The sequence below is a fragment of the Priapulus caudatus genome, unplaced genomic scaffold, assembly GCF_000485595.1.
Source record: "Priapulus caudatus unplaced genomic scaffold, Priapulus_caudatus-5.0.1 Scaffold189, whole genome shotgun sequence".
Lineage (NCBI taxonomy): Eukaryota > Metazoa > Priapulida > Priapulimorpha > Priapulimorphida > Priapulidae > Priapulus > Priapulus caudatus.
The window spans coordinates 428,684-440,924 of NW_014577250.1; the positions used below are offsets into that span (position 1 = coordinate 428,684).

Here is a 12,241-nt window from a genome sequence, read left to right on the forward strand (position 1 = left end):
TATATTACTATATAGTATTGAATATTAAGTATATACGCTCTTGGTTGTATGTATATGTATGTATATGCGTGATACGGATTGCGATTTTAACTGATTTCCCGATGATGTTTGCTAATACGAGCCACCTCTCTAATATTATGATATAGCGCATAATCTTAATCGTTAATATATATATAATCACATCATAATTTTATTCTGTATGCATTCGCGGGGATTTCTCGCCAAAAATTGTATTCGCCGGAAGGCAGTTTGTAATAACCAACGATGTAGTGGTTACGTATTTAAAAATGTGTTTTTAGTGTTGCATACATGCATATTAATGGCGAGTGCAGGAGAAGAAATAGAAAGGAAAGTATAACGCGTGCAAATACAATTATATACTTGTAATCATGAAAACGTCGAAATCAGCATAAGGTATTTCATTAGGAGGTTACACTATTATTTCAATTTTTAATAAAATTATTAAAATCCTAACAGTGTAATTGTATTAAATATGTAGCACTTAATGTAATGTTTACAGCAGACGGTCTAAAGTTTTGACAGCCCTTGAAATGAACAATTATTAACAGAATTCAGTTTCTATTTAGTAGATGCCAGGGATGCGCGAACATACACCTCAGCCAAACCTATAGTATACGTTAATTCCGTAGGCGGGGCGCCCTAGCAGTCAGATATTTCGAAAGATGTTTTTTCATGGTAAACTACTGCTGAGTATGACTTCCACCGTTACCTGTATACAATATGAGCATAATAGCAGTTTGGTAGATATACCGAGCATGAGCGAGCATACACCAGGAGCCCCCAGAGGTTTTTTTTAATAACACGAGTGGTAGAGATAGGAAGTTTTCATGGGAAACTATTGCCTCCTCCCCCTCTTCCTACTTCTCATCCTCCTCCTCCATTTCCCCCTTCTTATCCGCTTGCTCAATCTCTTCCTTCGCCCCCTTCTCTTCTTTCCTTTCCCTCTTCTTCTTCTTCTTCTTCTTCTTCTTCATCTTTCTCTTTCTCTCCCTCCTCCTCTCCCACTTTCTCATCCTTTTCATCCTTTCCACATCCACCTCATTCTTCTTCGTCACCTCCCTCTTACTGCGTCTCTTTCTTATTCTTCTCTCGTTCACCTTCTTTCTTTCGCTCTGGTATTCTCATTATCCAGGCGCGTATTTAGGCCGGTTTGCACCGGTTTCCAGAATTCACCAGAGTGCACTAAATATAGCCTAATTTTTTAAAAATTCCCGGGGGGGGGGGCATGCCCCGGACCCCCCTAGCTGTGACTAGAACTATGGAAACTGGTCACCCAAACCCTCTGGATTCGCCCCTGAGTGGCGCCAATATTTAGCAACAGACTGTCCAAAATCATTCGTGCCCCGATAGGAGTTTAATGTACTTGATTACCTGCGCGTGCGTAATGTGATATGTACTGCAAACTACTACAGAGAATATTGTTATTATTGTATTATTACTTATGTAAGCTAGTATGTCAATTTCTTGTGTTGCGATCACAATAACTGAGCGCGTCTCGCGGTTCCTCACGAGATCAAAATTCGAAATTTAGATTGTCTCTCAACCCTATCGGGGCACGAATGATTTGGAAACAGTCCGTTGCTAAATATTGGTGCCACTATAGCTTCAAATTTTGGCTTAAAACCTCTACACAATAGCGATAAATTGTGCGAATTCAGCTCGTGCAAGATTACGATTTACAGCAATACGCTAGCAAATATATGTAAACGAATATCAGTACCACGAAGGTGAGTGATTAGTGGTCATAATAAGCTGAGGAACGTATATACACTTGCTTCTTTATTGGTGGCAAATTTTGATGAGAAAAATCGGTTAAAAATGCAGGAATCGGGTGTGTAACTCTTGTGTTATTAGTTACTCTTGCTATAGGCTATACCATATTCCTGGGCTATAGTATGAGCTGTGTGCAGTTGCGACATGTAGCATATTTGTCATAGGTCAGTGTACTGAATGATTCACATATGAGCCTGCAGTTGTTTGTGCACTGACTTTCAGAATTGTATAAGTGGTTATGCACAGATATTACATCGCAATCCTTGAAATAACAATATTAACATATTACTGCAGTAACAATCAGGAGATCTATATATAATTTTAGGATCCTAAGTTTGGTTCATATATGATATAGTGACATACTGGCTAAATGTTATTTTTCTTTCAGAAATATTACCCACCGGATTTTGATCCATCAAAGCTTCCGAAACTAAAGCTATCAAAAGAGAGGCAATATGTCATCCGCACAATGGCCCCCTTCAACATGCGGTATGGTATATCACTCTAATAATTATATAGTCCAGTATATGTATATTTCCTGCTGCTATGTTGTTACAAAGATACAGATCGAATATGGCAATGAAAAGGAATAGTATTGTTTCTGCATTTAGAAGTGATTCCTACTATATTATAGTTGTTATCAAGTTTATAAACAAAGTGTAGTGTGATGAAAGCTATCATTGCAGTCTAAGACACATGAACCTTCTCTTTTTCTTCGCAGTTGCAAAACGTGTGGTGAATACATCTATAAAGGAAAAAAATTCAACTCCAGAAAGGAGACAGTACAAGGAGAAACTTACCTGGGATTGCGCATATTTCGTTTCTACATCAAATGTCCCAGGTGTCTCGCAGAAATCACCTTTAAGGTATAGAACTGCTTAATAAATGTGTAATTTCAATTAAAGCACACTAATTATAGTGAACAGAAAATTCGTATGTATATTCATCTGAAATGCTATAATAATTCACAGCATTTTTATTTATTTAACGAGCATTTGTACAGCAAATATACATAATTCTTGCAAGTGGCAACATACAAAGTGCAAGTTTATTATGAGTATAGTTTTGAGTAGTAATAAAATATAGTGTTCCTTGGATGTTTCATCAATCACTCGCAACATCTTTATGTGTGCATTTTCAGACTGATCTTCAAAACTGTGACTACCAGATGGAGCATGGAGCAACACGGAATTTCGAGGCTGAAAGGCTAGCACATAAGCAAGCTGAGCAAGAACAGAAAGAGAAAGAGGAAGAAATTGCCAACAATCCTATGCTGGTAAGTAGGACTGTTGTGTATGAAACTTCCATTTGTCTAATTCATATTATTGAATCAATTCAGGTTAGGATTAGGTTAGGATAAGTTCAAACTGCAGTATGCATGGAAAAGGGAAATAACAACACAAGCAATACAATACAATGGAGTTGAACTAATCCCCTGGCATGATTCATAGGCAGCTGTAACCACTCGGTGTTGCAACGGGACATTCTGAAAATAATGCTCATCGGTGCAGTGATATATCATTGACATTTTGGCATGCACATGTCAAAAACAGTTATAAACTGGTCTCGCTTGCTAGTGACAATATTGAGGTGTAGGGCCATGCTTGTCTCGCACTGGTGGAGCGAATTTAGTGACAATATTAAGGTGTGTGTGGGGACACATAGTTGTCTCGCGCTGGTGGAGCGAATTTAGTGACAATATTGAGGTGTGTGTGGGGGGCGCATGGTTGTCTCGCACTAGTGAAGATGGCAATTGAATATACCGAGTAAAATTACTGGTGCTATATACTATATGTTAGATACTATATATAGTATATACTATAAATGATATACTGAGATTACAGAGTGACTACGATATCAAATAACCGGTGTGTGCAGGTGCTGGAGAAGCGGACGAACGACTCGCGGCTGGAGATGGAGCGGCTGGAGCAGCTCGAGGAGCTGCGCGAGATGAACGTGCGTCACGCGACGCTCGACAACGCCAGCGTGCTCGACTTCCACAACGAGTACGAGAAGCAGCTGCAGAAGCTGCAGGACGAGGAGGACGAGAGCTTCGTCAGGTGAGAGCCGCGGGGCTTCACAACGGATGCCCAGGGCTTCTGATCCAGTTCTACAGCTTCACGACGGGTGCCCAGGGCTTCTGATCCAGTTCTAAAGCTTCATGACGGGTGCCCAGGGTTTCTGATCCAGTTCTAAAGCTTCATGACGGGTGCCCAGGGCTTCTGATCCAGTTCTACCAGGCTTCACGACGGGTGCCGCGGACGGCTTCTGATCCAGTTCTAACAGGCTTCATGACGGGTTGCCGCAGGTTTCTGATCGCAGTTTCTAAAGCTTCATGACGTGGTGCCCAGGGCTCCGATCGCAGGTTCTAAAAGTTTTTTTTTCATGACGGGTGCCGCAGGTTCCGATCCAGTTCTAAGCTTCATACGGTGCCGAGGGCTTCTGATCAGCGTGTAAAGCTTCAAACGGGTGCCAGGTTCTGATCCAGTTCTAAAGCTTCACGACGGATGCCCAGGGCTTCTGATCCAGTTCCACAGCTTCACAACGTGTGCCCAGGGTTTCCGATCCAGTTTTAAAGCTTCATGACGGGTGCCCAGGCTTCTGATCCAGTTCTAAAGCTTCATGACGGGTGCCCAGGCTCCCTCTGGATGTTTTTAAAGTTTGAGCCAAGTCTTGATATACCAGTCATTTTTTTACCAAAACTATAGCCATTGTTAACTTTATCGTATGTGCTAAGCAAGGCATAAATTGGTGATGGATATGGGGAGAAGAGGTGTACGAAAACTATTTTAATAAAAGGAATCAAGCCTCGTCAGGTGAGCCGCCGGGGGGGCGGGGGCGATGTGCGCGTTGGGCAACGTGGTGCTGTTGGTGCCTCGTTAGCCAACTGTGGTGAAATCTGTGACAAATTTGAGTTTTGCTCGTGAACATTGGATCTGGAATCTGGAATGCAGGAATGAGTTTTGTGACGTATTTTCTCTCCGACTGCTAAAAAAATTGCAGAGACGTGTCGATTTAACAGATATGCATATGAACAAATGAGACAGGCCGGCAGTGTTACACGTTCTACATTATTCTCTTAAACACGACGGACATAGTTCTAGCTTGAATTAAAAGTTAAACTGATGCTAAGTCCTCCGTAAGCCTCCAAGATTTAGTAAAACAATTAATAATACTTTTCGTTTACTGATATTCCTATATGAATAGGTCTGTGTTCGGGAAAGGAGAGCAGAATGCGGACACGATTAGGCGTTTGGAGGAAGACTCCGACGATGAAGATGACCAACTACCCGTCAGAAAGCGTCTTGCCGTTTCTGCATCAGGCAAACCTACAGACATCCTGGCTAAGGTAAAAGTTAATAAGAAACACATGTGGAAGCAGTGCCAGTATATTCTCCCAGGCTTTAACACTTGCTAGAAGTTAAACATGCTTGATGCGATATCATTCGGACGTGTAATTTACTCTTACGATAAAATGGCGTCACAAATTTCAGCCTTTTACATTTTCAGTGATTTTTCAGTTTACCAGAGAGACCCTTATCTACCTACATACCTTCTTAGTATACCCTGAATTTTCTAGTTCTGACCATTGTTCAATTCTAATAAATATTTTGAGATCAATGCTGGCATCTCGTGGACCTTTTTCTGCTTTTGAAAATTCTCCATGTTGCACACTATTCAAAATTTTTGACATGTGAGCATATAACTTTTCTTCTTCAGGGTCCGGATACGCCCATACGCTCCCAACAGGAGAAGCCCAAGAAGCAAGCCTGGGAGAAAAGCATTGGCGTGACTACAACCAAGGGATTGCTGGCAGGACTTGTAAAGCCGAAAAAAAGCAGTCAAATTCGACTGGTGCAACCTGTGGCTGGAACAGAAGTGGCAGCATGCACAGTTCAGAAGGAACACAACGACAAAGGCATAGTTGATGGGACGTCAATCACTAATAAAACACAAACTGACACAAATACATCAGTGGTGCCATCTGACAGCAATTCCAAGGTAACCATGGCAACGACATCAGGGTTAGGGTTGCTAGGCAACTACTCGGACAGCGACAGTAGTTCTGGGAATGAAGGAATCTAATAATGAAACTCTTATTCACAAGATATTCTTGTCAGTGCGAAATGCTTATTGTAAAAAACATTGTGTCATCTTTTCAATGTAAATAGGAAATTATGACAGTGTAGGCTATTATGGGTTCTTGTGTGTTTTTATTCAGTAACTATTTCGTATAGAATGTCGAAAAAAATATTATGAACAATATATTCAAGTAAATTTCCATGTCCTTGGTTTTGAGAATTTTTAGGTGTAATAATATCATTTTCTGTAATATCACTCATGAACACCCATCAAATATCTTTCACCGGGTAATGAAAAACAAACTCGTGCATGTTGTATTAACTATAACACGTTTCTATTTATTACCTGCATCTGATTTGGTTATGTCACCAGGAAAGGTGTTACAAAGAATGTATCGCAGATTTTCACCAGAAGTGAAGCTGTCATCCAGCGATGGATACTAGTATCGATACAATTGCCAGATTTACAAACACACCGGTAGCTCGCTTTTCATTTGCCTATTCAGTGCTGTTTTACGGGTGAGCCTATTTAAATTTACATAACAAATGTCAGCACCCACGAGGGATAAATACTTAGTTCACCGCCTTGCGTCGCCGATGCTGCAGCCATTATGCAATGCCAACCTTTGCGTCGGCAGAAAGCCTCTTCAGTTCGCTGATGCAGTTTGTGATGCTCTCCTTCTCCTGTGAAAGCAATACAGTAGAGATTATTGTACTGTGAGAATATGCCGAGGACTCACTTTACCAAATGAAACTATCTTGCAGCATTCTGGGTACGTTTCTGTAATTCACTGCTGCTATATCATCAGGATGTCATGTACATGAGTATATTGGGTTTGCAGCAAATAGCAAGTTATTTTACCCACCAATATACCCTCAAGTTCCTGGGTGTGGTTGCTTTCAACAAGATAACTGAGTGAACTAAACAACTTGCCAAACCACTGGTACAAGCGGCTCATTAATACTATATCAGTAATCGAGCGAAAGAAAAAATTCTATCCAGCGTCATATTTCACCGATTTCTTACGTAAACCTTGAAGATGGCATCTCTTTCAAGGTATATCTGACCTGCGTTCTTCACCGCCTATCCAAGGCGTATCTAACACGAGCACGATAAGCGAAAAACCACGACCAGTCGCGCTACGCCGTAGGGCGTTGTAGGCCGTGCACGGGGCCACGCACCTGCTGTGGCGTGATGGACTTCACGACGTTGTCCACGATCCAGTTGGCCATGTGCTTCTGCTTGAGCCGGGCTTCGGCGAGCTGCGAGACGAGTTGGTAGTCGAGACGCCTCTTCACGTCCTGGTAGGCGACGTACATGCGCTCGCGGTATGCTGCCTCCAGCTGCAGGGCAACGTTCTCCTGCAAGACGCACACGTGCAACGATGACGCGACGGACCTTACACGCACACGCAGAGTCGAGCGCACACCGATTATAATGTGAGCAAATGAACGCGCTCGCACGCCCGCGTTCTTCTGAATCGCTTAGCTCTGCAATTGAGCATTACACTCATTTAATTACCTACAATGGACGGTCAAGTGATCTTGGTCAGCCTACCTTCTTAGCCTCAAAAAGCCACTTCTGTCCCACTGCCTGCCATTGTGCCAGTTCCTCGTTCTTTATGTTTTCTCCGATTCCGTTAATCGCACCATTTCTGTAGGCTTGCCATCCCTCTTCAATTTTCTGTTAAAAAAAGATAGCGTAATAATAAAGATGCTGTGTAATTGAACATTTTAATAATACAAGGAAAAGTGTCTACGAGAACCAGTGACATTCTAAATCTAGACAATCATTAATTGTTTCAAATACATAAAGGTCTATACATCAATAGAATTACCTGGTGGACACTACATCTGTCATGTATGTGAACATGCACATCAAAACCATACAACCTTGATTATATATATATATATATCAGGAGTTAATAAAGACAAAGGAGTTTGACACTGGTATTTGGTACCGATTTCACTACATTTTGTCGTACGAGTTCGATGTGAATAAAAACACAAATGTATACAAACATGAGCTTCTTTTGGTCACTGGTCCTTATTCTATTTTCCGGTAGTATTACAAACCGCGTAGCTTCCTTCGTTTTGACATAAATCATAATTTTGCACGACATGGATTTTACGTTATTTACCGTCGTGTGGCGAGGCCAAGCGCAAATTCGCATACACAGCAACTGGAAGGAGGCGCGACAGGGATCGCGTCTCCCGTACGTTATTGCATAGTAACGGTTGCTATGCAAAACGTGCGAAAAGCTACAATCAGCTGGAGCGTCAATTTACTCATAAGATTCATACACATCATTCCTCCGCGGGTGAAGTAGTTCAGATATTTTTACCAGCGCAGCGTTTATTTAAAAAAACTGCGGGATTCAACCATAAAAACAAGGCATTCTAACTATAATTTCAATGTAAAATAGTTTTAATTTTTAAACCCAGCATGGGTGCAACGTAACTTAATTTCTAAGCGCATTTTCTGCACTCGGCTAGACTACGACCTAAAAGCCCAGCCTCCTTCCAGTTGCTGTGTATGCGAATTTACCGCTTGGCCTCGCCACACGACGGTAAATAACGTGAAAACCATGTCATGCAAAAGTACGATTTATCTCAAAACGAAGGAAGCTACGCGGTTTGTAATACTACTGGAAAATAGAATAAGGACCAGTGAACAAAAGAAGCTCATGTTTGCATACATTTGTATTTTTATTCACATCAAACTCGTACGACAAAATGTAGTGAAATCAGTACCAAATACGTGTCAAACTCCTTTGTCTTTATTAACTCCTGATATATATATATATGTCTAGCCAACACATTAGTGATTACAGTAACCTGAAACATACATCAATTTCTGAATCCACAGCCTTTGCCACACCAGGTCCAAACTTCTTGGTAGCAAATATGATCATGAGAAGAATAGAGAGGCCGGTAACATATTCGTGTTCCATAACATAGAACTCCTTCGATACAAGGAAAGTACTCAAACCAATGCCGAACAAATACGGGCCTAAAAACGGATAGAATTGGACGCATTATTATCACCAATAGTAATATTACAAAGACATCTTAAGGAATTCACATTAAGCAACCAGCACTATTATAAGTCACGATGCTAGTGTCTTGATAGAAGCATTTTGTGATAAATCAATGTACTGTAGCCACCCTCTACCGTCTCTAATTTTACGTTGCTACAACAAATACATTCAGTCATAACTTCAATTATTGCAGTGTAATTATTAAACCAATGTTACACCTAACAAGAGATTTACTGCCTGCATTTTACCTTGTTTAACCCAGTCTTAGAAAATACCTTGAATTTTACCTTGTTAAACCCACAAATAAATGCTTCATAGTACCTAATATTGGCATCAATTGGGCTTTGACTTTACTCAGACATCAAACCAAATGGCGAATGAATGACTACATCATCGGGTTCAGATATACATAATACAGCATGACAAGTGCCTTTCAGCATGCAGAAGCTGGTTTGTTGTAATTATAGTGGATCTTAGGGGATATTAATGTAGGTCACTTGGGATGACTGTAACAAACTATTGGTCCCACCTACAATTCAATTAATCATTACCAACCATAGGAAATATAAATACAGGGAATACAGAGGACAAGAATGCTATTACTGGATGTAATTTTGGCTACGAGTATGAGCTACATACCTGTGACACCAGTTTTGTTGTGGAAAAATGTAAACCATTCATCCGGTATGAAACCGAGTCTCACTTTGCCTGGCTCCACCAGTCTGGCTGGGCGTGGAAAATTAACAAGATCTCGCTCTCCATCTTCCTTCTTAGTGACTGCATCAGTTGCTGCAGAGGCTCTTGGGACAAACGTTACTACAGCATTCTGTCGTGTAAGTGCTGCAGCCAGACTCCCTACAACACAACAGTTACTGTTAAATAGTGAGTCTATGTACAAATACATAGACTTAGTGACATGCATATGATATTGCATTGTGAAAGTGGTGTGGGCCTATCTCACCCTCGTTAATAATGATGATGATAACAGCGATGATGTCGAGGCGTAACCCAACTTCTGTCAGTTCTGTCCTATGTATCACCGTGTTAGTGAGTGTATTGTAATACGTGCATCTAAACAGAGGAATTGCTCAGACCTGTAAGTGGAGGATAAAAATAGAATTCGTGTCGTTTCGTTTCACCGGCCATATAGCCGCGCGTGTATTAGCAGTACGAGTATGAGCGATACCGCGCGTGCATATTTGCTAATTAATTAAACTAATAGAGTAATCGTGCTTCAATAAACTCAAAATTTACAGAGATTATAGCTAAGAAATGTGTCTATAATAGCTAGAAATTATAGACATGTAAATCAAATCGTTCGCGCCATATGATATTTAGGGTCTATACTGTCAGTGTTTGTACACTTTCCTACCGGTCATATAGCGTACCGGTAATACTAATAGTAATAGTAATACTAGCGTATGCGGAGGGGTGGGCAAAATGAAAACGAAACGTCACGAATTCTAATTTTATCCTCCAATCACAGATCGGTGCAATTCCTCTGTTTAGACGCATGTAGGCCTATTGTAATGATGTTGTAATTTGTAACATCACTCATCAGTCATCACGAAGTCGAAGATTCGCATTAATTTTATACTTGATATTTTAGAACCAACATGTATGTAATCTGCTCTTTAGGGTTACACTAGGGGTGCAACAGAGTATCCTCTTAAATAAATAAAGTAAACCACACTACCTGAACGAAGAGCTAGCCGGGAATACATAATAAACATCAAGAAACCGGCAAGATTTTCATCCGACTTTTCAAGATGGCGACTTCCTTGCCCTTGATGTATCGTTTTCCGTCTAAATCAGTAAATGTCGCAAACACAGGTCGGGATAATTTTAACCGGAAAGTAAGTAACTACGGTAGTAAAATCTAAAAATGAAGGGATCACTACATATAAATGAATTTTAACCGTCTTTTCAAAATATTGTCGCATATTAACGTGACGTCAGCAAGAGTCGGTAGTCAGTCTGCGTGAAAAATATGGCTGATCCACAGTTTGATTCTTTTAGACCAACATTCGGCAGTAATCAGCAGTTTATTGATATACAACGAAATGTATATAAGTAAGTATGACTTCATTTCAGCTGTCAAATCTGATATATCATAGGATGTGCATGAAATTGCATGACACGTAACATTTAGTGATTTACACAGTGAAGTACTACAGTGTCAGTACTGTACAGCCTACTACTAGTACTACTAGTACTACTACTAGTACTACTAGTACTACTACAGTACAGCCTACAGTACAGGTTGTTATTGTCGACTATCACTCACTCAATGAGTCACTGTGGCCCTGGCAGCAGTGCCAGTGAACTCCGACGACAGGTTCGACTCGGCAGTCACTACTCTATGCTATTTTTGTCATTCTCGTTGTCATTGGCATTGTTACTGTACTCTTGGGTTTGTCAGTGAGTTCATTTTACTAAGTACTTAATTTCTTAAAACGGCAAATTAGACAAAGGAGCATTACTCAATAGTACTACAAATTACAATAGTCAATAGGTGCACTTACTTACATTTTACACGTATCTAAAATTCCACATCATGATCTATCTTAAGCTTTCCAATCACAAGTTTATAATGTCTTCAGGTTGACTCACGACTTGAGCCTTGACGAGATTAGCAGCTACATAGAAGTCGACGATGATCCGAATGCCTACGAGAAGGAGATGCGGCCCGTCGCGCGCGTGGAGGACTACATCGGAGTCAAAGACCTCAACGTGCTGGAAGAGAAGACGAGGGAGATGCTGACGGAGAACGAGACGAGGAGCGAAACGGCGAATCACGCGGCGGACAATTACAGCTACGAGAACGACAATCGCTTCGTAGAGCGAAAGAATAAGAAGAACAACGGTCTGCAGGTACGTAGCGTTGAACTCGCCGTCCGACTGTTTGTTTCTTAATTGCTGTCACCCATACGAGCTTCTCAGTAGTGGGTGAAGAAAACGCGGCTATTTATTGCAGCTGATAAGAGTCTGATATGTCTGCGGGTTAGTGCTGTGCGTCGGATCCGACATGAACCAAAAATCCGATCCGACAGCATTTTTGAAAATCCGAATCCGAATCCGAATCCGATGGCTATTTTGAATCCCATCCGAATCCGAATCCGATGGCAATTTTTGAATCCGAATCCGAATCCGAATCCGATGTGTATCGCTAAATCCGATCCGAAATCCGATCCGAAATCCGACCCGAATCCGGAACATAGAAATTGCAAATAGTGTGACAGCATCGTGTAAAATTTGTGTTATAATTTGTTTCAACATCAAACTTTGGGTTGTTGAAATCAAGGGATGGGGTGAAGGGGGACC

The 12,241-nt window shown here is 41.1% G+C and overlaps 3 protein-coding genes across 3 annotated transcripts in view; 2 read left to right on the forward strand and 1 right to left on the reverse strand.

Annotated features, from left to right (window-relative positions):
- The window catches only part of LOC106807003 (coiled-coil domain-containing protein 94-like), an 11,515-nt gene extending 5,437 nt beyond the window's left edge, over window positions 1–6,078 (forward strand). Inside the window, exons 2-7 of the mRNA XM_014809201.1 lie at window positions 2,183–2,283; window positions 2,516–2,660; window positions 2,936–3,070; window positions 3,673–3,854; window positions 5,002–5,143; window positions 5,515–6,078. Of these exons, the coding sequence (XP_014664687.1) occupies window positions 2,183–2,283; window positions 2,516–2,660; window positions 2,936–3,070; window positions 3,673–3,854; window positions 5,002–5,143; window positions 5,515–5,880 (1,071 nt within the window). The 3' untranslated portion in view covers window positions 5,881–6,078. The remainder of the gene's footprint in view (window positions 1–2,182; window positions 2,284–2,515; window positions 2,661–2,935; window positions 3,071–3,672; window positions 3,855–5,001; window positions 5,144–5,514) is intronic.
- Window positions 6,079–6,189: 111 nt separating this feature from the next.
- LOC106807004 (ATP synthase subunit b, mitochondrial-like) lies at window positions 6,190–10,717 on the reverse strand. Its single transcript, XM_014809202.1, has 6 exons — window positions 10,614–10,717; window positions 9,557–9,772; window positions 8,726–8,889; window positions 7,435–7,560; window positions 7,059–7,238; window positions 6,190–6,560 (listed from the first exon to the last, which is right to left on the reverse strand). The coding sequence occupies exons 1-6, from the start codon at window positions 10,648–10,650 to the stop codon at window positions 6,486–6,488; spliced, it is 798 nt and encodes a 265-aa protein (XP_014664688.1). The 5' UTR covers window positions 10,651–10,717; the 3' UTR covers window positions 6,190–6,485.
- A 190-nt stretch (window positions 10,718–10,907) lies between these two features.
- Window positions 10,908–12,241, forward strand: part of LOC106806995 (JNK-interacting protein 1-like) — a 7,648-nt gene continuing 6,314 nt past the window's right edge. The window contains exons 1-2 of the mRNA XM_014809191.1: window positions 10,908–10,990; window positions 11,521–11,791. Of these exons, the coding sequence (XP_014664677.1) occupies window positions 10,908–10,990; window positions 11,521–11,791 (354 nt within the window). The remainder of the gene's footprint in view (window positions 10,991–11,520; window positions 11,792–12,241) is intronic.